Genomic DNA, 25232 nt, shown 5'->3' with positions numbered 1-25232 from the left:
CACTGAGGATAAGCAGTAAAGGTTACTCTGCAGAGCCCTCCAGTGCAGCATCTCAGCCATACAAGGCACTGAGCCAGAGAGAGACAGTGTGTGAACACATGCGCATAGAGAACTAGCACCCTCATGTCATGTGCCCTTGCTCAAGCCTAATTTACACTGCCCTGGAAATACAGATCCATGGAAAATGCATGTCAGTTTTGCACTTTTACTTTAATCTAGATTAAACACTACTATATACCCTTTCAAGAGTTCCATTATCAGCGTCATAGTTGACCCCACAAGGCTTCCGTTTTAACATTCCATATGTTATCTTAATGCAGAGGAAGTAGATTGAGAACCTAATAGAATGTTCAAGCATTGTTTTTGTTTTTATTGTTGAAAGGGTCTACAACACCGTCTAGGTCAGGCTTTACTGTGTGGTGAATTCAATCTATATCGTTTGGCGGATCTAAAGGTCTAAGACTGACCTACAAGCGTTCTGCTAAAACTGCATGCCTGTATAAAGAACTGCAGCACCTAACTGTGAAAAGAACTCTGATAAAAGTTAAGTGTCGGCTAGTTGTGCTCAACCTATTTTCGGCATGAGCACATAACTCAGGAGGTGCAGCTGTCATCATCCCACCCAGGAAAGAGTAACTGGAAAAAACTCCTTTGACCCAGGAAGTATTACATTGACCAGGAAGTTGTTTGTCCCTCTTACTTCAAGCTTTGGCCTTCTGAATCCAAGTAATAAAATGTATGACATATTATACAACCTTTGCTTGTGATGTGAAATTCAACAGAAAAGTGGCCTGTGTTGGAAGACATCTAACAGAGGAAAACACAAACAATCTTGCATAGGATTGTTTATTTCACATTTGTTCAAAGAACATATTCACAATTTCAGAGCATTAAGACAAACGTTCACGGTTCAGCAATCTCTTCCCTCAAAGGGAACATAAATAAAGCCTAGAGGAATATCCCTGGTTCTCCTCCAAGCAGCACACCATCCAATACACACTGGAAAGAGAAGGGGGAAAAAAAAAAGGAAAAACAGGTGACCAAATAAGCATTTTCAAACCACATGACCATCTGCATCAAACTGTACAGTTCATATCTTGTTTTAATATGAACGAACATGACTACTGCGGATTTAAAAGTTACAATAATATCACAAGGTAGAGTTTGCAGCTGCACGTTCCATTGACAGCTCAGTAAAGCACGTTCTGCAAGTGTCGCCATTTAACCCCACCCACTTCGGTACTCTATTGTGTCAAACCGCACACACATGAATCATCCTTACAAATTAGCTCATCTGCGTGGATAGCATCAGATCAGATTTAAAAAAAATAGATATACAAATAAATATCCATCAAATTATTTCAGCATCCCCTTATGATCACGAATACCAATTTGGTGGCAACTGGGTGGCCGGATTAGGGACAATCGAGTAGGAACTTCCAACTCACCTGTCTCAAGTCCTGAAGTAATCAAATCTTGAATCCAAGCGCCCTCATGCATTCCTTGTGAGCTTCGATGAGGCCTGTGCAACTTTCTTCTCCCTTCTCAATGATGCTGAAATAATCAACAGATATAGTTAATTCAACACCGCAAACAACTCTGCCCCATGATGCTAAAAGGCAATCCTTATTCAGTATGATCTGTTGAGCTTTGCTTTTTGTCAATTTGAGATCCTTACCATGCATCCCTTTCTTTTTTGGTCTCTGGACACGCACAGCATGGTTTCAGTGGTTTCTTTTCCGCTCCCTCAATGGCAGCTGATGGTTCGGTAACGCTAGCGGCAGAGATGGACGACATATCGAGACGAGGGCAAACTGCAGAAATTGAAATACACGAATTGGATGCACTGAACATAGATAACAGAACAGGAACAGCACAATGACGCAAACTATCGGCTAGTTGTACATTAAAAGCATTTTCGTGCATCGCTTCCGCATGTTAACTATACGTTAACGTTAGCTGGGTAACGCTAACTTAACTGGTCAGTAAGCCTTCATAAACCTTGTAACTAATAACATGTAAGAGGCTGTATCGTTATGCAATATTCCCAAACCAACTACCCAACTTGCCGTTAAAGCCATTGACGCAGTGAGTTGTATGTGCTAACGTTAGCATTAAAGCTAGCTATAACGTTATAGGACGTAAATTGGTATTATAGCAAAATACAAAACATGGATCAAGTACACCGACTTCCTACAAAGAATTGTATTGCATGAACTTACTCGGTTTAGAAACAACTGCTGAAATCTTGAAAAGCTGGTGATATCGTGTATTCAGACAAATCCTGATGAACTACAGCCCTCTAACCATGTGTGTCCTTCCTTGCACAACATGAAACATGTCTGGTCTGACATAATCCATGACAAATGAATGCTGGGTAATGTAGATTTTAGTCGCGACAACGAGCAGGGATGGGGAACAGCTTCAGAAAGTAGAAGTCCCACTGTAACAGGTGATTTCACTCATTAATTAGCTCATCTACGTGGCTGAGGAATTGAGCTAATAAGAATCAGCTGAATGGTTGGATTCAATGAATGGTTGGAATAAATAATGTGGTTAGGCCTTGTAGTGAAAAAGAAAGTCACATGCCTCACATGGCGTTTTATCCTTTTTAGGACTATAATTAATTAATTAAATAAATGTTCTCTTGTCCAGCATACAGACCTCATGGGTCACTTTCCAAGTCTTACAGAATACCTTGCTTTGGATAGGTAACCAGCCCATATTAAAACTTCTCTATTAGCTGCTAGGGGTGGGCATATCGATCCAAATATCGGTATCGATACCAACATTGGTATTGGTATCGGATCCATACCAGCGTGATGGGATCGATACTTTAATTTCTGTTCACTTCCAATATCTCTCAATTTATTCAAAATGCATTGTTCCTGTTTCACCAAGGGCTAGCCTACAGTCATGCAAACACCATTCCTTTCACATAATTGCATGCCTGCTTCGCAATGTTTTGTTGCTGAAATATTTGTCAATTATTAACAGTGGAAATCATAAAATCATTAGTGGTCATGGAAATGTATTCAAGTTTAGCATATTGATGTTTTATTCACGTCATAAATCATGACACACTGTTCTCTGCTACATAAAAGTATAAACGGCTTTTAGTTACAAATATCAGTATTGGTATTGGTATCGGCAATACTGGCCCTATATTTAATTGGTATCGGATCGAAACCAAATTTTACAGTATCGCACACCACTATTAGCTGCTTGCCTTGCAATGATCATTTACAGTCTACGGCACCAAGCCACAATAGCAGCACCTGCTGGTCAACCTGCACATAGCAACTGAAAACAAGCAGAATTTTCTAATAGTGTGGTGCTGATGAGGTGATAAAGCTCAAATTTCAATCTTGGTATCTTATATTGTTGAATTCTCATTCCTTAAAATAAAATTGTTATGGGCTTCTTGACTACTTATTTTCTTCTCCAGAAAGCCCCACCGCTCTATAGGCATGGGCCAGGGTGGGTTAAGCCCTGCCAAGCATTGTGTCTTGCCCACCCAAACAGTCAAGAAGTCAAATGTTTTTTTTCCCAACTGTGCATCTGTGCAGTGTGCAGTCTCAAACTCAGTTTGGATGCAGATGAGTTAATGTTGAGTGTAATGGTAGCTAGCTGGTACATAGCTGTGCAGTAGCCTAGGCTTATGTAGGCCTATGTGTGTTAGGTAACCGCCCCCCCTGAAAAGGCCATTTTTTACATGGATCTCTGTTTCTCAAAGTCACTGAGTGCTGTTGTTGGTATGAGAAAACGCCCCTAAAAACAATCAGTGCTAGAGCTGCTGCAGCCAACAGCTTAAACAGCCAGACAGCTACAGTACTATATACTATGGAGGGCATAATTTTAAATATGCCCCCATAGTGTAGCACGGTAGCTGCCTACTCTAGCTGTTGGCAGGGATGGGCAAAAATACATCAAAATTATGTATTTTAAAATAAAATCTAAAATACCACAATCTTAAGTAATAAACTACAAAGTACTAGCCATGAAAACAAAATACTGAATATGTATTTTGAAAGTACTAAACATACTTTTTAAAAAGAGCATGATATATCACTTTGCAAACCTTAATCTATTTATTCATCAGTAGGCCTACACTGACTGTTGATTAAATGGACAATATTTCAGAGCAACAGCTCTTCTCTGCCTATGAGACATGCCATAACCTGCAATAACAGTCAACAGATCAATATGCTGACCTCCATGTTACATCTCCTAAATACTGTATCAGAGATGCACTCAAAAAGTCACACCTGAACTCGTCAAGCGATACAAAGTGGAGACAAGTCTCCTACATCGTCAATGCATGCCCAGATTGAGCAATGTTGCAGGGCAACCACATAACCGGTTCCATGTGTTCCGATTGGATGATTAAAGTTCTCAAGAAACTGATTATTAAAGTTCTAAAGAAACTTGAGGTGTATTGTGTGTGTGAGCAACCTACAAGTTACTCATCTTGCACTGGATCATCCTCCTGAATCTCAATAGATCACAACAAGTCTGGACAAATTATGAATTAAATTAATTTTTCATCATGTTACTTTAGGTGATACATGTCATGGGGCAACTTTTTGCAGGGCAACCTGGTTCCATGCGTTCAAATTGGATGAGATTGGGGTGTGTGTGTGTGAGCAACCTATACATTACTCATCTTGTACTCTATCATCTACTTGAGTCTCAATAATCTGATCACAACAACTCTGGCAAAATGACAAGTTAGCACCAATCAGAGGCTGCATTCATTGTTTTGCACTTTTATGAGATCACATCACCAAAAGTCCTAGACTATCATGTATACGGGTGATTCTTCAATTGGGGGCAATTTTGCCATCTCAAATTTTAAATTATAAAATCAGGAAAAATTTGGTTTAAATTATGCCAAGACAATGCTTACATACTTTAATATGAAGGTATAATGCTGGCCACAACCGAGTTTAAATATATTTAAAATAATTTATATTTATTTGCCAACTGGCATTACAAAATGTCATTCCCATCACAACATCAAAAACTTGAAAATTAAATAACATGATCTAACAAGGAGATAATTTAAACTCATTCATGTTGTAAACATTGTTAACCATCAACAATAAGTATAAATTCAAAATGCTCACATTCAGCAAATTACATATATTTTGATATTCTCACCATCAACATGTGATTTTCTGTGTTCAACAAAGTACACTTTTGTTTAATTTCTGGAAAAGTAGTTTTAGATATTTTTTCTTTGAATATGTGGATAAGTATTTCATTAAGCTTTTCATGTAGCAGCTCAATATTGACGATAAAGCTATTTTTAAAGTATTTTTACTGTAAATTAAGTAACGTGGCGGTAATGACATGCTGTTTTGGTAACTAAACCAGAAACCTCTAAAAAAAATTCTAGAGAATCACATGAAACAATGGCATAAAACAGCAGAAAATATGAAAATACAGACCATAACTATATTGAGATTATTACCGGTAGGAAAAAGATGGCATGGTTTAACAATGCATATTTCAGGCCTAAAATGAAACCTCCTTGAAATATCGATTATTTATGGTTTTTTTTCTTTTTGTTGTTTAATCTGCATCCCTAGTAAGATACAAATAAATGTTTCATGGCAACTGGTCATTGACAATTCTTATGTATACTTCCAATGTATACTTCCAATGTTAAATGCGTGCTAGAGTGGACATCTGTAAAAGTTAAGGTTAAGTCAGTATAAGGTTAAATATTTGCATAAAATATTTGTAGGTCTAGCATTTATTATTGTTCCTTGACTGACAGAAAAAAGAGGTCTTCCTATACTTTCCCCCTGTATTCTCTAGACCTTTCTGCTAATGTCTTGGGAGTCATGCTGGTTGAAAAAAATAGGGTAAATTAGTTTTAGGAAGTAAGGTATCTCACTTGAGTTTCATTGCAACATCACACTATTAGGCTTCTTTAGCTTAATTTCTAAACAGATGATAAAATATAGATGGTGAAACAGAAAACTTGTCATTACCGCCATCACCTGTCATTACCGCCATCACCATCACGACAAGTTTTGTGTTGGTAATGATGGTTGCGGTAATGACATTTTTCAACTTATTTCAGGGAAAAAGATGCTAGGTCATGGATTTGCTAACATCATTCATCAGCTAGTACAACATGAACTTTAAATACACATAAATAATGTGAATATTTCATTTTTTTCATAAAAATATTGCTGCAACAGCATTTATGGTAATGCCGCTGAATAAGTCTACTCCATGATCAGAAGGAACACATGATTAAATTACTTACTTTTTCAGACATCAGATATCACTCTTCTCTCATGGCTGACATGTGCTTCCCTGTCACTATTCATTTCCATGGTTACAGCACAAACAAGTCTTATCCTAAAAAAATCCTAGTAGTAATCATAGACTGTCGCGGTAATGACGGTATTGTTGGGGGACAATACTAAATTGTTAAAAATATTCACAAATTGTATAGATGTGAACCAAAATAATGCATAAAATGCATTTTTAAGTTACTATTTAAACATATGTTGTGATTTTTTAATGAAATGATAACATTTAATCACATTTTAAGAACAGAAAAGTTTGAAAGTCTGGGTTGGGGACAAGGCCTAAGTAGCCAAATATTGGTGTTAAAAACAGTTTTAAAAATATAAATAATAAAGATTTTAGTGTATTACTTTTTTTGGTGGTGCAATAAACATTATTTGAAATAACTAAACTATTTATTTTGTAATATAGTATTTCTAACATGAATTTATAACCTGGGGACATAAAAGTTCCCCTAATTGAATAATGACCCATATGCAGCCCCTTCCACACTGAAATCACTTAATCACTTAACCCATCACTGTAAACTTGACCAAAATGGATGGTCCTTTTTTGTTTATAAGGCATTACTGAGAAAGTTACTTTTTTACCTAACTTCTCTTCTGAACATGAACTCAATCTGCCACAATTCCTTCATGGTGATGTCGTGATGATGAAATACATGTATCAGAAATACTGCCTATCCCTGGTTGTTGGCTGTAGCAACTCAAGCTAGGTAGTATCGATTTTTCTGTGTTTGTGTTTTGTGTTACCGTATGTCCATTTTGATCCAATTTGACCGTTTTGCTATGTTGCCCACCCAAAATTTCTACCAGCCCACCCAAGTAGGCCTAGCAGGCCTAACCATGACCCTGTCTTGCAGCCTTTCAGTGTCTCAGGAATCGTTGACACACGTCTGACTTCCTATGATGCTGCTTTGCAACAGCTGTCAGAAGAATTATTAGCATATCATAATAACAATAACACCCAAACATTAATAAGTAAACAATAATAGATAGGTGGTAGAGGTAAGGAGGAGGAGTAGTTGGAGGCTTATAAAGATGTTGACTGGTGTCATATGGGTTTTGAACTATTAGTCCATGAGCCACTACCACTTGGGGGGGCAAATTCTCACTATATTTTTCTGAAAGCTACATACATGGATTTCTATGGAACGTCACGAAACATGCGTGCGCAACCAAGAGGCAGAAAGCACCATAGAACAGCAAAAGAGCAAAAGAATAAGAGTTTTTGTGCTGAAAACTGCACCAATTCGAAATCACGATGGTTAGAGAATGCTAAATATGTTCAATATCCCTAACGGAATGCATGTCTTTGCCAAAAATGACAAAATACGATGTTATATTAATAATCCAAATGAACGTCAAACTTTGAAATATAGTCTGAAATGAGATGTTATTATCATTGAGACAACAGGGTTACAAAAAAATCCGATTGTAGTTTACAGCACCAGACTATTTAGGTTAAGTTTATAACATTGTGGACGGCCACCAAGCGTCTTCTGCCTCACGGCTGCGAGCGCATCTAGTTTTGTTGGTAAACGGGAAACCCGTGTATATCTCTGGAGTATAAAATGGTACAGTATGATAGCAAGTTGGATCTTGTAGCTTTGTGGCTGTACAGGCCTTCAAAGTTGACCTCTGATTTGAAAAAAAGGAAATTCCGCCTATTGGCTTTTTTTGTTAAAACACTCATAAGAGCCCAGAAAATAATCCAAACCTTATTATTACTGATGGATATGTGGTGTTTGATGTTGGCATACATATTTTGACTCATTATGTGATTTTGCTCTTATGAGAATTACCCCCCCCCCCCCCCCCAAGTGGTAGTGACACGCCCCTTTTTGGGCCTGTGGCTCATGGGTTTGAAGCAACAGAAACTCTGGTGAGCGTGAGGGACAAGATTCTAGAGCCCTCCTTTGGTCCACAGGTCCCTAGCCAACTGGAACATACAGATGCTAAACATGTTAACACCATTAACATTAGCTTCTACATCTAGCTGAAGTCAGTGAAACAGTGGTGGCAAAATTTTGTTGTAAAGCTTTCAAAGCTGAATAATCCCTTACCTGTCATCGCTTTTTTATCACAAATTTTGTGATGAAAACTGATGAAAAACAGAGTTCAACGGTCTCTCACCGACGTGCTAACGATACAATGGAAAATGCTGGCAACGACATTGAAGTTGAAATTGAAGATAAACCTTACAGCAGATGTGGTCGCGTCAAATCTCATCTGTTTGAACTGTTTCTTCCAAAGTTCAACAAACAGTCTTCATACATTTTTGGAAGCGAAATTGCCTTTAATGCGGAATGTGATCGTCAACGGCAAGCAGGGGTATTTGTAATACATCCCCTTAGTTCAATAAGGTGAGTTCAAATTAACATTAACGTTAGCATCTAACCAAAGATTAACAATCTTTGATCTAACTGTTTGATGCTAGTATAGAAGTTAGCTTTATGTTTTCTGAAGAAATCGATCTAACATTATCTACTAGATAATTATTAACTAGATAGACACGGCATTGAAAAAATAAATAATAAATATTTAATCATCTTGCAACTTCTGAAATATCATACAAAATATGAAGTATTTTTAAGTTAGCATGACAAAAACAAGTTAGCCAACATTAACTAACGTTAACGTTAACTCAAATTCAATCTAAACAGGACTACCCAGGGCTGTACATTAAGTCTTCAATTTACCTAACCTTTTTCAAGATAAGCAGTGTCCATAAAACAACATAACATGTAGTGATTACTTTGTATCTACATTGCAGGCACAATTATGTCCTGGTCATGGTCATATTGACTTTTTTAAACCTTTTGTCAATTCCAATGGAAATAGCCTATTCTGAGGAGGTTGTCGGAGCAGCTCGGACACTCTGGAAATTGTTCAATGTGTTTTCGGACTTATTGTTTCTTCTGGATATTTACCTGAACTTTAGAATGGGTATTCTCTCAGATAGCAATGAGGTATGAATGGTATGACTTATATTTTATTGTTATGGTTTAGTAAAATGTGGAAGTATACGTTTGTGTACCTTTGTATACTTTCACTAGGAAATTGTTACCCAATTTTATCCACTATCCTTATTGTCAGCTAAAGAAACAACTCAAGGCATCTTATTTAGGACAAATAGTTGCACTTTTGTTTAACCGCATTTTCTTCACATATAAGGGGTTTGCACGGCGTGTCATCAGATCGGACGTCGCCGTATTGGCGTACTCGCACCATAACCTCCTGAGAACCAATCCATAGACCTATGTCCTCTGTAGTGGACATAAGTTCTAGAAGCATACCCCTTTACCCCTTTGAGCTATTCTATCAATTCCTGTGGTCTTTTAAAGAGGACATCCTGGGCTTTCTAATGATATATCATGTGATTGGCTGGGTTGCTGGGAACCTCCTCTTCCTGGTTCTCAAAAATGGTTGACATCAAAACAAGCACATTTTATGGAAGGAGGAGAGATTAAGTCAAATAGTGTCTTCTTATTAAGCATTCATTATGCTGGCAATATGGTCTTGTTAATGAAAATGTCAGGAATCATATGATTAATTTTGAAAGAAGTTAAGTTATTTACATTTTGAAATAATAGTGACTTTATGAATGTCCATTATAATGGACACCAGGAAATTTAGGAGATCATTTGTATAGGATGAATGAGGGGGGGTCAGATTTGGAGCTCTCAGGTGATGAGTGAGTGAAACAGAGATGAGGACTATGAACCTGTGCCTCAAGAAGATAGCGAGGAAGAGTAAGACTAAAAAATGAATTATCGCAGATGAAAGAAAAACATGAAAATGAAATTAACAATCCAGAAAAAAGAAATACAACTGTCCAAAAAGGCAAATAAAGTAGTCTAGAAGGATAAATAACATTTTCCCTTATATTTGGTTAAGTTTACCCTTAATTTAATACCACTAAAAGCATAATTTGTCCATTTTTGTCTATTTTCATGGCTACCTTTTCATAGTAAAACGGTCCTTTTGTCCACCACAGGGGACATGCTATAAAATTTAAAATAAAATAAAAAAAAATAAAAAACATTTGTAAGATGTTTTTTTTTAATCCTAAATAGAAAGGAAATAAAAAAGAAAAAAAAGAAATTGTTGGACACTTTTTTTTCTTGGTTCCCAGGAGGATAAGAAAGCATAGGCACTGAAGTATATTCCGAACGTCATCAATAAAAATGTCTAATTAGTGCCTGTTTTAGGTTGTACCAATAGGTCAGACCGAGAAAAACATCTGGAGTATTATCGACTCCCAAAAGTTATTAAAATCCAGGGAGAATAATCAGGGATGGATTACTGCACGGGCCTACCGGGCCCAGGCCCAAGGGGTCAGGGGGCCCTGAAGCCCAAGCCTTTGCATGGAATCACTGCCTCAATATCAACAAATCAGGATGTAGGCTATTAATCTGATTGAATTAAAGTATTGACCATCCCCAAAATGCACCAGAATATAGGAAATCACATCAAACAAATTAAAACATTTCTGGGAGAGGACCCCCAAACCCCCCCTCCCACATATGCGACAATTAGTGGGGGGCCCTTAATACATCTGGGCCCAGGGGCCCGAAAGTTCATAATCCGTCCATGAGAATAATGCGAGAAGTTATCAGAGGAAAGGAGGCACCTTTTTTGTGGTCCAAGTCCTGCCCTATATGCCTTTGTATCTTAGATGCATTTTGATGAGCTTTTCTGTTGTTTAGACACGGCTACAATCACATAAGATATCCAAAGTGCATAATACTCCATTGTACTTCATTCACTGAGTACCGCCAACATGGCCGCGCGTGCTGGGTTACCCTGGTTACCGGCCAGAACGTGACGTCCGTGCAAACCCCTTATTGTTGTGCAGTGTGGACAGCATATTAACAAACAATTTATTGGCCTTCTTTTTCAGATAGCAATCATTGATGTAAAGGTTATTGCCAAGAATTATTTGAAGACTTGGTTTATTCCAGATGCAATAGCTTCATTCCCTGTTGACTTCATCATTGCCATTGCAGTAAATTAACTCATTACTATTCTCAAATTATGTCTGAAATGTCAAACTATTGGTTGAATTGTGACAGAAAATACAACCTCTTCTAGGAGCACTGGAATGACAAGGACACAAAATCACTGCAAGGTGCCAAAATTATGCGGATTCTTATGTTTGCAAGAATTCTTAGTCTGGTTCGTCTCCTTCGTGTGTCACGGCTAGTGAGATTCTTCAGTGAGTTGGAACAGGTACATATCTGGAACAGTGTGGTGCTTTCTTTCAGATGTTCTCTCTGTTTCCATCTACAGGGCCCATCATTTCGGTATAACTTTTCATGTTTTACTCTCTTTCCTTTTCTCAGATGTCTAATGCAAATCTGGAAGGTGTCCGTATCTTCTTAAGAGTCATTGGTTTATTCATGATGATGTTTATTCTGTGCCACTGGAATGGTTGCATTCAGTACTTTGTGCCTTTGCTGGCAAACTTCCCACCAGACTGCTGGGTTAAACACGAAGACCTCATGGTAAATTGTTACTATGGCATATTTACTTGAATGAAACACTGTTGCTTGGTTGCCTATATTTTATTGTACGAAAAGCAAGGAACTTAATTTTGGGTATGTATGGATGTTAGACATTATTTTTCTTTTTTTTACATCTTGCAGAATTCTACGTCAACAGAGAAGTACACTTTTGGAATCTTTCGAGCCCTTTCTCACATGATTGGGATATCCTACGGCTCTGAAAACCCTCCAACTAGTAGGTTCATCACCAAACACCAAAGAGCACTACAGTAGTTTGTTTTCCAAAATGTTAAAAATACTGTTAATGATGCATCATAGCTAGAAGGTTACTATGTATATGTATATATATATATATATATATATATATATATATATATATATATATACAGCTCTACAAAAAATTCAGAGACTGCATATTTTTCATCCTACGGTTGCCGAGTGACTTTCAAATGAGTTGGCGGTTATATTCAAAATTAAGAGGCCACTGCAAATTTAAATATGACCGTCAACTCATTTTAATGTCACTCAGCAACCGTAGGATGACATCAGAAAAATGTGCAGTGGTCTCTTAATTTTTTCCAGCGCTGAATGTGCATGATGTATTCCTATTGTTTTAGATGAGGTGGAACTGTGGATTGTCATGACCAGCATGGTATCTGGGGCACTGATGTACGCTATTATGGTTGCTAATGCTGCTGCCATGATGTCCAATGTGGATGCACCCTCCAAAGTCTATAAAAACAAGGTAGTGGATTAAGTTTATTTTTTTACAATGATCCAGAATTTTTTTTTTTGCCATATTAAACATCTTTATTCACCCTCTGCCTGTGCAACAGCAATCATAAGAGCTATATTTTCCGCATATTCTTTTATCATACTACTTTCTGTGTGAATATCATGATTTTTAGCTTGGTTAAAACCAGACTGCTTCTCAAATCTCACTTGAGATTGCGAGTGGGCCTGGAGAGGCATAAATCAGCCCAGCCATTGGTTGTGTTGAATGAAACAGGTTCGTCTGGGTTCATCTAGGCTACATGATGTTACTTGACAGTGTTTCCCCTAGAAATTTTTCCAGCAGCGGTGCTGTTGATCGTAGGAACCCCCCCCCCCAAAAAAAAGAAAATGTAAAAAAAAAATGACTCCTTAAATGGTGACTTCTGGTGGATTTTTTCAGATTGAGTGTTACAAATTATGACATAACCATCAACACAAGCATTTACAAAGCATGATTATTGCAGTACTTGAACAGGATTATTCATGTTTTTCTTTCACCTTTTTCATTTACATTATTAGTAATTAGCCACTGTACAACTGTACACTGTAGGCCACTGTACAAACTATTACTATTTAGAATTATTTATGATACATGATGCATTCAAAAATAATTGATGTCCTATTTTTTTTTTTATTGACTTTTGCACAGCACTGTATAAACTATATAGACTTCTCTTTCATGTCATTACACTGTATTGGTGCTATGCAAGTCGAATTGAGTGCCTGTCACTTTAAGGCTGTGACGGCCCGTGGGGCTTGCTTGATTCTCACGGTTTTAAGCTAATTTAGTAGCGTTGTTGTGCATGGTGCATAAGAATATGTGGATGAAATGAATTATGTTTTCCATGTCATTTGGTAAAATAAATGCTCAAAAAGCTTTGGTGAGCTCTACAGGAATTACAAACTATCTCCAGATGTAAATGGTTGCGTATCCTATTACTCAAATTCAATTAAACCCACCAATAGGCTAGCTAGACTTTAGTTTCACAGCCTAGGTATTTTAGCAACACAGGGCTTGAAAGCATTGCCTGTATCACAAACAAAAACGAAGCAATGCGTGGAATTTATCTGGGAATAGGCTACTGAAGGTAGGGACGAGCTACCTCGCTGGCGTGTTTAATTTGGTTCCTTGGTTAACATAATGTAGGCTACGTTTTTTTGCACAAAATTGCATCTGCTAATAAACTTAAACATAAACACAAACAAGCATGATCTCCTGTGGAATCCCTGACTGCGCCTTCAACGTTAGCCTACTATTATTTGTTGACATCAAACCTGAACGAACGGCAGCTGTTCCTGAAGTTCACTTGCGTGTTTTTTTTATTTTTTTAATTAGGCAACTTTTTTTGCAGTGGCGCTTGAATTCCAAGAGCGCCGCTGCGCAGCTGATGAATACATTGTAGGGGAAACACTGCTTGAATGCAATGCCATACATAAAATGTTTTTCAGCTGAATCATCTGGACGACTACATGACCTACAGGAAACTACCAAGAGATCTACGTAAACGCATGCATGACTACTACCAAGCGCGCTATGGCGGGAAGTGGTTTGATGAAAGGGAAATTCTCAGTTTGCTCTCCAAATCTTTAAAAGAGGTACCAGGAAAACTTTTACTGTTTTTTTCTGTGTTCTATTATTATTATTATTATTATTATTATTGTTGTCTATGTAGTAGTAGTATGTAGTAGTAGTAGTAGTGGTTGTTAAAGACAAAAAATATGGCCATTATATTGTGAGAGCTTAGATGTAGTGAAATTTTGAGAAAGTCAACCTCAAAAAGATAGCTCAGCATTTGCTCTGTACGCATGTTGATCCAGTCCAGTCCGCTTGAACTACAAACATTACAATGTCATACTCCTTAAGTAAATACCACTAGTCCACTGATCAGAGAGTTTTGCTTCTATCTACCTCCTCATTGGCTGCAGGAGATTCTGAATGTCCTGTGTGCCAGTATGCTGGAGTGCACGCCAATGTTCCAGGACCGTGACTCCAGCTTCATCAACGCCATCCTGCTGGAGCTACACTACGAGGTGTTCCTGAAGGGGGATGTCATCGTGCATCAAAACGCCCCGGGCGACCGCATGTTCTTCATCGAGCACGGCCAGGTCCTTGTGGCCACTGACACCTTCAAGATAGAGCTGTGTGACGGAAACTACTTTGGCGGTGGGTGGGGTTTTTCATTTCAGTTGAGCTTTAAAAGTCACAAATTGACAAAGCCTATGTCCTTGTCTCACAGTTTAGTGGTGTTGTTATGACACCTCTTTCTTGTGTGGCATTCCTCTTGTCTCTCTCTTACTCTGGTGGTTTGGTGCGCTCCTTTTGACAGAGATCTGCCTGTTGACCAGAGGGAAGCGTGTGGCCTCGGTCACTGCTTTGTCCACTTGCCACCTCTTCTCCCTCTCTGTGGACAGTTTCAATAAGGTGCTGGAATGCTTTCCGGATGTCCACCAGGATATCATGAGCACAGCATTGGCGAGACAGGCAGACCTTGAGAGTAAGTATTTTCCCCAGCAGTCTAGTATGCTCCCCCCCCCCCCCCCCCCGTAAAACTGGCTGTATCTTGGAAAGTATTGATCTTACATAATACATTTTACAGTGTGTCTCCTGGGTAACATAGGTACACCTGGTAATTGTTTCAGAATGTTTTGAGACCTAAGTGCGTGGGTCCTGGTTGAATTGACATGGAATGACACTATAGGTTTTGAGAAACATATACTGCCATCCAGACAATGCCTGGGACAGCCGTGGCCTACTGGTTAGCGCTTCGGACTTGTAACCGGAGGGTTGCCGGTTCGAACCCCGACCAGTAGGCATGGCTGAAGTGCCCTTGAGCAAGGCACCTAACCTTGCCCTAACCCTCACTGCTCCCCGAGCGCTGCTGTTGATGCAGGCCGCTCACTGCGCCGGAATTAGTGTGTGCTTCACCTCATTGTGTGTTCACTGTGTGCTGAGTGTGTTTCACTAATTCACGGATTGGGATAAATGCAGAAACCAAATTTCCCTCATGGGATCAAAAGAGTTTATATACTTATACTTATACTTATACTTAGTCTTTTCAAGGGAAGACCTTGAGTATTTCAGGAAAATAATGCCAAAATGAATTCTGCACATATTTAAATAGTATTTCTCCATAGAGGAAGAGTCCAGGTGCTAAAATGGCCTGTCTGCAGTCCAAAGATTTGTCAAATTAGGTTCATAATGGAATGAAAAACATGACTAAGAATACCCCATACTGTTGAGCAACTGAAATCCTATATCGGGGAGTAATGGGACAACATTTCATTCTCAAAACTCTAGCACATTCAAAATGAACATAATATTTTCCATGAAATAGACCAAATTTTCATTTTCAATATTTGATATGTTGGCTATGTCCTTTTTGCTGCTAAATATGGGTTTACGAGACTTGTATATTATCACATTCTGTTTTATTTGCATTTTACACAACGTCCCAACTTTTTATATTTTGGGGTTGTAATACATTTTTTTATAAAGCTCCTTTCACCTAAAGTTGCTTTTATATATATATACCAGTTTCACAGAGCACCTGTGAATTGAATGTGTGTGATTGTGTTTGTGTTTGTTTGTTAGACGCTGAGAATGAATGCTACACTGTCCCCTGCACGGAGACAGAGAGTTGTGAGACTGTGGAGAATCCCACCACTTCAGGTTTAAATGACCACGCTGAGGAGGAGTTAGGAGAACCCAGCCTTGGGACTTGGAGATTGAACTGGATGAAATAATGAACGGGATCGGATAAATGGAAACTTAGTTTTAGTCTTGAGAGTTTTTGAGTTGTTTTGATGAGCTTTCTGAACTTCTTTTGATGAACTTGAATTTCTTTAACTTTTTGGAATTTTGTTTGCTTAATGTAATGAACTATTTCGAATTTTGTATCCAAAGGTAATTCATCTATGCCTTATTAAATGTTGACCCTAATAGAATTAAAGAATATTGAATGTCATAGACTGATACTCATTTTTTTCAGTGTAATTATTTACAGAGCCTTAGGTCATCATTGGAAAACACCATTAAGCTGATGAACAACCTCACAGCCTAATGTAGTGTACATGAAGTATTGGCCCAGTGAAACTGCGTTAAAATTGCTGTAAAAAGTATTTACCAATAGCATTTTCCATATTTAGATTCTACAGAAGTAATCCTCCTTACGATACTTGGCAGGCAGGAATGTCTGTTTGGAGGTTTCCCCGAGTGGTTCACACGGTTTAGGGGTTCTCAGTATTCCTGATGCCCATTTGGTTGACATGTCTTTCACGGCTGTAAATTCGTTTTGCTGCATGCTTGATTGTTTTAACATGATTCTGATTTAGTAAAATGGGAATATTTTAATGAATTCATACATGCTTTGAGCAGGGGGAGACGAGTCATTTCATTGCGGAAGGGTGCCTGGAGCACGATGGGAAACCTTGGCCGTTGCAGTTGGCCAGTGTTTAAATGGTATCTGCAGTAGAGCATCTCTTTTGGCAATAGCTGCCAAAATGCTAAGCCAGCCAAAAAACATCACTTACAGGAGCTTTAAAACTTAATATTGTGAACAGATAGTAACTGAGTATTCAGTGTGACTGTGTGACCCTCTTGACATCACTGCAGCAACATTCAACAGCACACATGACCACAGAACCTGGTAACACGACTGGTATCATTCTTTGAAAACATAAATTATTCATTGCTATCAAGTCGCCCTTTATTTCACTCTATTGGTTTTTGGCGGCCGTGCAGAAGTAGCCCAGTGTATCATACTTCTATTCATCATAAGCCTATGCTTGTGTCCATATGATATGGTTTCATTCAGTTCTGGTATAGGCTACATATCCCTCATTTCTCACCTGACAACCTCTCTCTCTCTCTCTCTCTCTCTCTCTCTCTCTCTCTCTCTCTCTCTCTGTCTTATTCTCTCTCTGTTTCTTTCCCTGCCTCTCATTAGCATTGACCCCTAATCTCTCGTTATTAATTAATGCAGCAGTTATTCCCGTTACCCCAGACCTCATCGGCCTGCAGCAGAGCGTGCACGCAGCACGCGGCACACGACCCGGAGCCAGCTGACTGGTTCAGATGACTATAATTGTGATACTGAAAACCGGCCAGCGAGCATCGTTTCTGGCGGGGGCCAGGTGAGCCTCCCGTCTCCTCCCCTCCTGCTGCTGCTACCGGCCGTTTCGGAGTCATCTGTGCGTGAAGCGAGGGCTTGCTGAATAGTTGATGAGCGTGACAGAAAGAAGGAGACAGAACGGAAAGTCTGGCAGCCGGCCGACTCGGTCTGAGTCGCGCACTTGCACACTCGCTCACTCACTCGCTTGCTCCGCTCCTCATCTCTGCCTCCTCCTTCTCCTCCTCCTCCTCCTCCTCCTCCTCCTTCTCCTTCTCTCCCCCTGCTGCCGCCGCCCTCAGCATCCGTTCGGAGGGGACAGGGCCCTGGGAAGTGTGATGGAAAATTACCCCCCTGAGTATTAACAGAGCAGAAAGACTCGGCACAAAAAAAGGAAGTCGCCTCTCTCTCCCATCCTCTTCCTTTCCTCTCCGCTCCGCTCCGCTCCGCTCCTCCAGCGTCCTCCCCCCACCCCGTCTAAAAACAGAGACAGAAGAAAAGAAAGGTGGGGGGGAGTTGGCAGAGGAAGCTCAGTGGAAAAAGATGCTCAGGATAGTGAGGTGACTAAATCTGCTGCTGCTGCTGCTGCTGTTCCTGTTTCTTTTCTGCTGCTGCTGCTGTTTGCTGCCAGGTGAGTAAAAGATGGAGGTGCCCAGGACCCCGACCAGAAGATGCTCCATAGTGACTGCGGGCGGTTGGAAGAACCTGCTCCTGCCCCAGCAAAACCGGCAGTCACTGTATGTGTATGGCAGTGAGTTAGCCGTGGAGGAGGCTTGCGCCAAGCAAAAGGAGAGCGGGATACTCGTCATCCACCCTTTCAGCCCCATACGGTAAAGTGGCCCACTCACTCACTCACTGTCCTGTGTCGTCTTCACTGTGTGTGGATGGAGGGAGGTGGTTGTGTGGCTGCTTCGACTTTGGGTCAGCGTGTTATTAACTTGCCAGACAGACACTTAAATGAAGAGAAATTGTAAGTGTCTGTAAGACAGACAATTAAATGAAGAGAAATTGTATTATCAATGGACGTAAACAATGTGAAGAGGATGAAAGCTGAGTGAAGGAGAAATATAACCCCCAGTGAATGTAAACACTGAGAAATATTAAATGTTGTGCAATTGTAATGTTAGACTAAGTAGTTGCTTTGGTAATACAAACTCAGCACTGTTGTAAGTACTAGTAGAAGTAGCAGTTACAGTATTAAATTTGCAGTAGTGGCATTTGTAGTAATTGTGTTTTAATGTACCCACTTCACCATCAGGAGTTATTATATCATGTGCATGGTGGCTATTACCTTTCTGAACCTGGTTGGGATCCCCATGGAGATTGCCTTCCTGGACGGTGGGAGTGGCGCTGGCTGGGAGGGGTTCAATGTGTTTTCAGACACGCTCTTCTTGATTGACGTTGCTCTGAACTTCAGGACGGGTATCATTACTGATGACAGTGAGGTAAGGCTATTCATTTCAGCCAGGCGGTGTTTACAAGCCTGGCTGAAATGACCCTGACAAGCGTGTAAGGCTCTCAGTCAACACCCGTGGCACAACCTTTGATTGGCAGCTTTTAATGACCGTTGAATGTATTGTGTTTTGTTGGCCTGTCTGATGTGTCTCCCCAAAGACACCAAATGCACTATTGTGACTCAATTAATCAGTGCTTTTATTTACATACCCTTTTGCATGTGTAAATGATAATAGTGATATATAGTGATATTAATATTATTATTATTATTATTATTGTTAATAATAATAATAATAATAATAATAATAATAAATATAATAATAATAATAATAATAATAATATAATGATAATAAATGTTGGTTGTTTTGCAGTGGTGGTTGTAGTGGTTAACAGTGTATCTTGTATAAGCTATTCATGAATGATTAATAACCCACTACACTGCATTTGTCACTTACAGGCTGCTGTTCTTGACTTGAAGAAGATTCGTATTAGTTATTTAAAGAGCTGGTTCATACCTGATTTGATTGCTGCATTCCCAGTTGGCTACATATTGCTCATTGCGGTAATGGGTCAATCCTCTCAATATTTTCTTCGAATAAGCTGTGTGGATAGTGTGGACAGGCACTCAAATGCAAGGCTGTGCTTGTATGCTTTGTCAGGACTTGACTTACAGCACAGACCCCAACTCTACCAAGACTAGCAGAATGGTGCGAATCCTGATGTTCGTGAGGATACTGAGTCTGGTACGACTTCTACGGGTATCCAGGCTGGTCCGGTTCTTCAATGAAGTGGAGAAGGTGAGTAAGCTCTGGACATCGCATCTCTAGAGTTATATCTCAAACTCCATCAAGCACTGGGCCTTCAAATGCAGTTTTACAATTTGTAATAGGTATAGTATTTACAATGTAATAAACATACCGTATTGAAAATTACTGTAGCATACCAATATACTTTGCATTGTTTATAAACTATATGAGCTTCAATATTTCATCATAACTATGTGACAGAGCTGCCGTCTCCTTCCAGTGAGCAACCAACCCCCAACCCCCCCCCCCCACACACACACACACACACCACACACACACACACACACACACATACACACACACACATGTATGTGCTTTATTCATCTCTCCAAGGTGTCCAATGCAAACCTTGAGGTGGTGCGCCTGTTATTCCGAGTGCTGTCCCTCCTAATGACCATATTCCTCCTGTGCCACTGGAACGGCTGCATTCAGTACTTTGTGCCCATGCTGGAGGACTTTCCAGCGGACTGTTGGGTGAGGAGAGAGAATCTCATGGTAAGGTTCTAAATAAGTAGCTATGGCAACCGAATACGGATACTGTGTAGAGTGGAAGTGTAAAAGTTATCCTATAGTTTCCAGTTCCTGGAATGAAACACTTAAGTATGCAAGGCCCCAAAAAATGGCTTATTGATCAATATTCTATGAACTTATTTCCAAATAACAAAAGAAAGATCATGCATACCTACTAATGCTTCATCAGTGTTGCACATAGTGTGACCTGCATTTCCCTTGACTCTTACTATAACTCATGTAACAAATAGCACAAGCCAAATTCGGCTTGGTTATTTAAAACCAGAAAAGAAAACAAAATATGCTTTGTCAGGATATGTGATGCCTTCAGATCATGGCAGTATATTCTCATTGTACCTTATTTTCTATACCATATCATGTGACCTCTATAAAAAGAAAGTGCTGACTTGTATCCTCTTCCTCAGAACGCCTCGGTGGCTGAGAAATACTCCTTCGGCATCTTCCGGGCCCTTTCTCACATGACTGCCGTCTCTTACGGATCCTCCGAGAGCCCCACAAGCAAGGCGTCCACTTTAACTAAGCATGCTGCCTTTTGCCTTTCGTTGTTGTCCTGCAAGACTTGATTCAAATTTACACTGGTGTGCGTTTCTCTCCTAGATGAGACAGAGATGTGGATTGTCATTATCAGTATGGTGTCGGGGGCGTTGATGTATACATTGTTGGTGGCTAACGCTGCGGCTATGATGTCCAACGTTGACATAACAGCGAAGGCGTACAAGAGCAAGGTATCGTACTATAAGCCGCTGAGCTGGGGAGGAGGGAAAAGATAGTTGTTTTGCAAGTGTTTGCAAGCATCCAGAGAAAAAGAAGGAAAAAAAAACATCCAAAGCTGAGTGATGCAGGTGTTGAAGAATGCAGCTGGTCTACTCACAGGTGCATCTTCCCACAGATGAATCATCTCGACGACTACATGACCTTTATGAAGCTCCCCAAAGAATTGCGCGTTCGCATCAGCAGCTACTACCAGGCCCGCTATGGGGGGAAATGGTTTGATGAAAAGGACATATTAAATTGGGTGTCTGAGTCTCTGAAAGAGGTACGGTGTGGCCATGCTTTTCACTGATGATTTTTTTTTTTTTATGGTTAGAATTTCTGTGTGTTGTGTTTTTGCTGTAAGTTGCACTCTTTGATAAAAAGACATTGACACTTTTTTATAATTTTTTCATTTAAACTTTTATATTCACACTGAATTTGTCAAATCTGTCATTTCTTAATGAAAGGAAATTCTGACCATCATGTGTGACGGGCTGCTCAGAAAGGTGCCAATATTCCGGAACTGCGACAAAAGCTTCATCTCCTCGATCCTGCCTCATCTGCAGCATGAGGTCTTCCAGGAGGGCGATGTCATCGTCCAGCAGAACGGGCCAGGTGACCGCATGTTCCTGATCGAGCACGGCCAGGTCCTGGTGGACAGTCTGGAGAAGGAGCTCTGCGATGGAGACCACTTCGGAGGTCAGGTGGTCTGGGCCCATAAACTCATTTTGTTTCAGTGTTGCTATTGTTCTCATTTTTGTGTGTCATGTGAGTGGTCAGTTTTTTTTAGTTTGCTGTGTTTCATTGTTTGTTGTCCAAACTTCTGGAAGTCATGTGATATGCCTCCATATTTCACACACAGTGAGATTTTCATTGAAATACTTACTTTTATTAGGTAGGAGGGTTTACTGAGATGAGACTGTATCAGACACAAATGAAAGTTAGAGGATTATCTCTGAAATGAGTGACTGCTGTGTCTTGAGTGTGATTGTCAGTGTTTCACTGAGGCACTGACGTGCTTTGTCTGTGCTGTGTGTGCCCTCACAGAGATGTGCCTCCTCAACCAGGGCAATCGCTTATCTACAGTCCGAGCCTTGACCGTGTGCCAGCTCTTCTCTCTGTCCGTGACTAGCTTTCACGAGGTGCTGCAGAGATTCCCAGACGTCAGGAAGGATTTGGAGAAGATGGCCGAAAACACCAATACAAGCTTTGTGTGATGCAAATACTGAAGAGACAAAAATGTTCCTTTCTTTTATATACCAAACATGTATTTTTTTTATTGATTCTCATGGACTTGAATCAATGCCATAATCTAGGAAAGTTAAGGAAGAGCAACTAAATTTTCAATGACCCCACAGACTCAGAATTTTAGTAAGTTAATATTTTATTTGTATTTTTTGAGGTACATCAAATAATCATTGAGAAAGAAATTAATTATTTATTTTGTTAGAGTGCCCCAAAACCGTAAAACATTTAAACTTACTGTACTACGCAGGTCTGCTTACCCCACTCACCCTAACGCGAATCTCACACACTAACACACACTCACACACTCTCTCACACACACACACACACACACACACACTTCTCTCCTCAGCCGAACACACACACAGTGCCCGTGGCCAGCCTGTGCTTGTACTCATACAGGTAGTAGGAGGCCTGGGGGAAGTTGCACCTCATTTCCATCTTACCAGGCACCACATGGACGGCCACGCCGGCTCCCAGCCCCTCGCGCAGCTTGCGGAGCATGCGGGAGGCCAAATAGAGGCGCGCCTTCTCCGGCGCTTCCTCCAGGGTGGCGTAGACCTCCGGTGGCGGGTTGGGGATCTTCCACTCCAGGTCCACAATCAGCTGGTGGATGCGGGCCTTGTCCAGGGAGACCGGCGCGTCCCGATAGCAGGCCACCACGTGCGGGCACGGCGGCGAAGTGCCACTGGGGCGGACCGACAGGAAGTTGTTGGGTGGTGGTGCCACGATGGTGGTGGTGGCGTCCACCTCCCCCTCCCCTGTTTCGGGTGTCTCCTGGGGGGGAACCTCCCCAGCCCCCACAGCCGCCATCTCGTCCTCCTTCCAGGCGCCCGAGGCCGGGTGCACCATCACGGCCCAGCGCAGCCAGTCGTAGTTGCGCTCCAGCTTCTTGAGGATGCCCTCGGCCTGCTCCTCCGGTGGCTTGCCGTCACACAGGGCCTCCTGCACCTGTCGCCGGATGTCCTCCTCGGCCTGCTGCAGGAAGTAGCCCGAGCAGCGCCCCCCGGTGGTCTTCATCTTGCGGTACAGCGACCCCATACGGTCAGACCAGATCTTCATGAGCAGCGCCTGGTCTCGGCCCACCAACGACGCCTGAGTGAAGAGGCAGAGGAGCCCTGTGCCCAAGACAAAGTTCACCTGTAGCACACACAGCAGTAGAGGCATACTGTAAGTGTGTTTAAGTGTTGCCACATTAACAATTAATTTTCATCAGTCAGGCTTCAGGTTAATAATTCAGAGCTCAAAAAATGTTCACTGCTGCTGTATGCTCTCCTGCAAATTGAACCCTGGGGTACAGCATTTCCATAGAAAGAGAGAGTGAGTTTTTTTTTATTGCCATTTCTCTGCAGTTCAAGAGATCACTTGGTATGGTCAGCTGGTAATCATGATGTTCATGAACTAATAATCAGTCATTAGTCAGTGTCTATCTCGCTAGAGGCCCAACAGTATAATGTTATCATAATAATTGTGCTACACTATAATGTTAATGGAACTTTAATGGAACTAGATGAATGCTGAACACACATATGCTGATGCAATAGTTACCAAAGTACAGAAATACTAAAATGTATCAACTTTTGTAATTCCCTGTTGGGTGAACTGTATTAGAACAAAACATGCTTTCATCAACATTAATCTATACTGTGTGTTAACCTTGAATATGCTGTATATACCTTGTAAATATCACATTCATCATCTGTAAATTGGCTATGAATTGCTATATTTTTTTTTGGTGGGTCAGGTTTTGTTAAGTTTGATAGACCAAAGCTGTAGAAAGCTGTCAGAGGCCATCAATTCCTGAGGCAGTGACAGTTTTTCTTAGCAGCCTTTGCTTATTTTTTTGTTTTTCAAAAATATCCGAAAGCTAAAAGAAACTGCCTCAAAAAAGAGGAGACTCTGCACAAATGTTGTGTCTCTTCAGTGAATCCAGTCCCCTTTTATCACTGAACAAGTACTCTTGAAAGAGTGACATTTTTGTGTCAGCTGACATTGCACATTGATGTTTGTTTTTGATAAGTCTACCAAAGTTAAAGAAGTACTACCTCCCAAGGTCAGGCCCCACCTTCCTCTGACAGAGTTCAGATTGTGGATGAATGAATAGATATACTGTATTTATACTTACTGTATACAAAGCTATTCCAGTGATATTTGGTCATTATAATATTTTGATTAAAAAAATCAAAAAAATGTCAATCACTTTCATTGCAGATTGAACAGAACGCTATACTTTAACCAACTTTGCTTTGTGCAAATTTTTCTTTTAGAATAGAATACGATATACTTTATTTATCCCTGATTTTGTAATATGTATCATTTTAATTAGTTAACTATTGTATTGTTTTCACATATCTAATTTTTCCATTAAAGAATATCTCTATCTCTCATCCAGCCTTGTGTTAGAACTATTTTATGTAATTTAATGTATTTTAATTCATCAGTGACTATGTCCACTCTGTCCAACCAAATGAGACAACACCCTTCGCTGCCATTTAGTTTGACCAGTTTGACCTCACTGACCTTGACGCAAAACTCCCTCATCTCCCAGCGTTTGGGTTGGCGGTTTTGGACCAGCTCCTCCAGTATCGTGGGCTGGTCTGTCAGTGCGGAGATGCCCATCATTCGGCTGTAGAGTGCAGTCAGCTGCCTTTCCAACTGGTGCTCCCTGACATACTCCAGAAACACCTCCTTCTCACGCTTGGTGAACTCTGGCTGGGCCCT

General features: G+C 40.4%; 3 protein-coding genes across 4 annotated transcripts; 2 read left to right on the top strand and 1 right to left on the bottom strand.

The window, feature by feature from the left end:
* Positions 1–830: 830 nt before the first annotated feature.
* On the bottom strand, positions 831–2398 carry LOC121688971 (cytochrome c oxidase copper chaperone). Its single transcript, XM_042068901.1, has 4 exons — positions 2223–2398; positions 1679–1814; positions 1449–1554; positions 831–999 (listed from the first exon to the last, which is right to left on the bottom strand). Exons 2-3 carry the CDS (start codon positions 1795–1797, stop codon positions 1470–1472), a joined length of 204 nt encoding a protein of 67 aa, XP_041924835.1. The 5' UTR covers positions 1798–1814; positions 2223–2398; the 3' UTR covers positions 831–999; positions 1449–1469.
* A 5834-nt stretch (positions 2399–8232) lies between these two features.
* Positions 8233–16578, top strand: LOC121688769 (potassium/sodium hyperpolarization-activated cyclic nucleotide-gated channel 1-like). 2 transcript variants are annotated; one of them, XM_042068598.1, is made up of 11 exons: positions 8234–8695; positions 9106–9301; positions 11236–11340; positions 11427–11564; positions 11678–11839; positions 11981–12074; positions 12457–12584; positions 14063–14209; positions 14540–14777; positions 14941–15108; positions 16206–16578. In XM_042068598.1, the coding sequence occupies exons 1-11, from the start codon at positions 8427–8429 to the stop codon at positions 16355–16357; spliced, it is 1797 nt and encodes a 598-aa protein (XP_041924532.1). In that variant the 5' UTR covers positions 8234–8426; the 3' UTR covers positions 16358–16578. The 2 variants fall into 2 exon arrangements, with proteins under 2 accessions (XP_041924542.1, XP_041924532.1); XM_042068608.1 differs by lacking the exon at positions 11236–11340 and having other exon boundaries at positions 8233–8695.
* Positions 16579–18286: 1708 nt separating this feature from the next.
* Positions 18287–24646, top strand: LOC121697104 (potassium/sodium hyperpolarization-activated cyclic nucleotide-gated channel 1-like). The gene is made up of 10 exons (XM_042078420.1): positions 18287–18551; positions 18980–19166; positions 19634–19738; positions 19836–19973; positions 20316–20477; positions 20918–21011; positions 21111–21238; positions 21403–21549; positions 21734–21965; positions 22314–24646. Exons 1-10 carry the CDS (start codon positions 18364–18366, stop codon positions 22481–22483), a joined length of 1551 nt encoding a protein of 516 aa, XP_041934354.1. The 5' UTR covers positions 18287–18363; the 3' UTR covers positions 22484–24646.
* The last annotated feature ends 586 nt before the right edge of the window (positions 24647–25232 follow it).

This window comes from Alosa sapidissima, chromosome 2 (genome assembly GCF_018492685.1).
Source record: "Alosa sapidissima isolate fAloSap1 chromosome 2, fAloSap1.pri, whole genome shotgun sequence".
NCBI classification, from domain to species: domain Eukaryota; kingdom Metazoa; phylum Chordata; class Actinopteri; order Clupeiformes; family Clupeidae; genus Alosa; species Alosa sapidissima.
Note: the sequence above shows the minus strand (reverse complement) of the source record. Positions and strands in the feature narration are given on the sequence as shown.

Coding starts and splice junctions, on each gene's coding strand:
- LOC121688971 (XM_042068901.1), bottom strand. CDS start 1,797: ATGTCGTCCATCTCTGCCGCTAGCGTTACCGAACCATCAGCTGCCATT. Junction 1,555..1,678: donor AAAAAAGAAAGGGATGCATG/GTAAGGATCTCA, acceptor TGATTATTTCAG/CATCATTGAGAAGGGAGAAG.
- LOC121688769 (XM_042068598.1), top strand. CDS start 8,427: ATGAAAACTGATGAAAAACAGAGTTCAACGGTCTCTCACCGACGTGCT. Junction 8,696..9,105: donor CATCCCCTTAGTTCAATAAG/GTGAGTTCAAAT, acceptor TCTACATTGCAG/GCACAATTATGTCCTGGTCA. Junction 11,840..11,980: donor TTAAACACGAAGACCTCATG/GTAAATTGTTAC, acceptor TACATCTTGCAG/AATTCTACGTCAACAGAGAA.
- LOC121697104 (XM_042078420.1), top strand. CDS start 18,364: ATGGAGGTGCCCAGGACCCCGACCAGAAGATGCTCCATAGTGACTGCG. Junction 20,478..20,917: donor TGAGGAGAGAGAATCTCATG/GTAAGGTTCTAA, acceptor CCTCTTCCTCAG/AACGCCTCGGTGGCTGAGAA. Junction 21,239..21,402: donor CGAAGGCGTACAAGAGCAAG/GTATCGTACTAT, acceptor ATCTTCCCACAG/ATGAATCATCTCGACGACTA.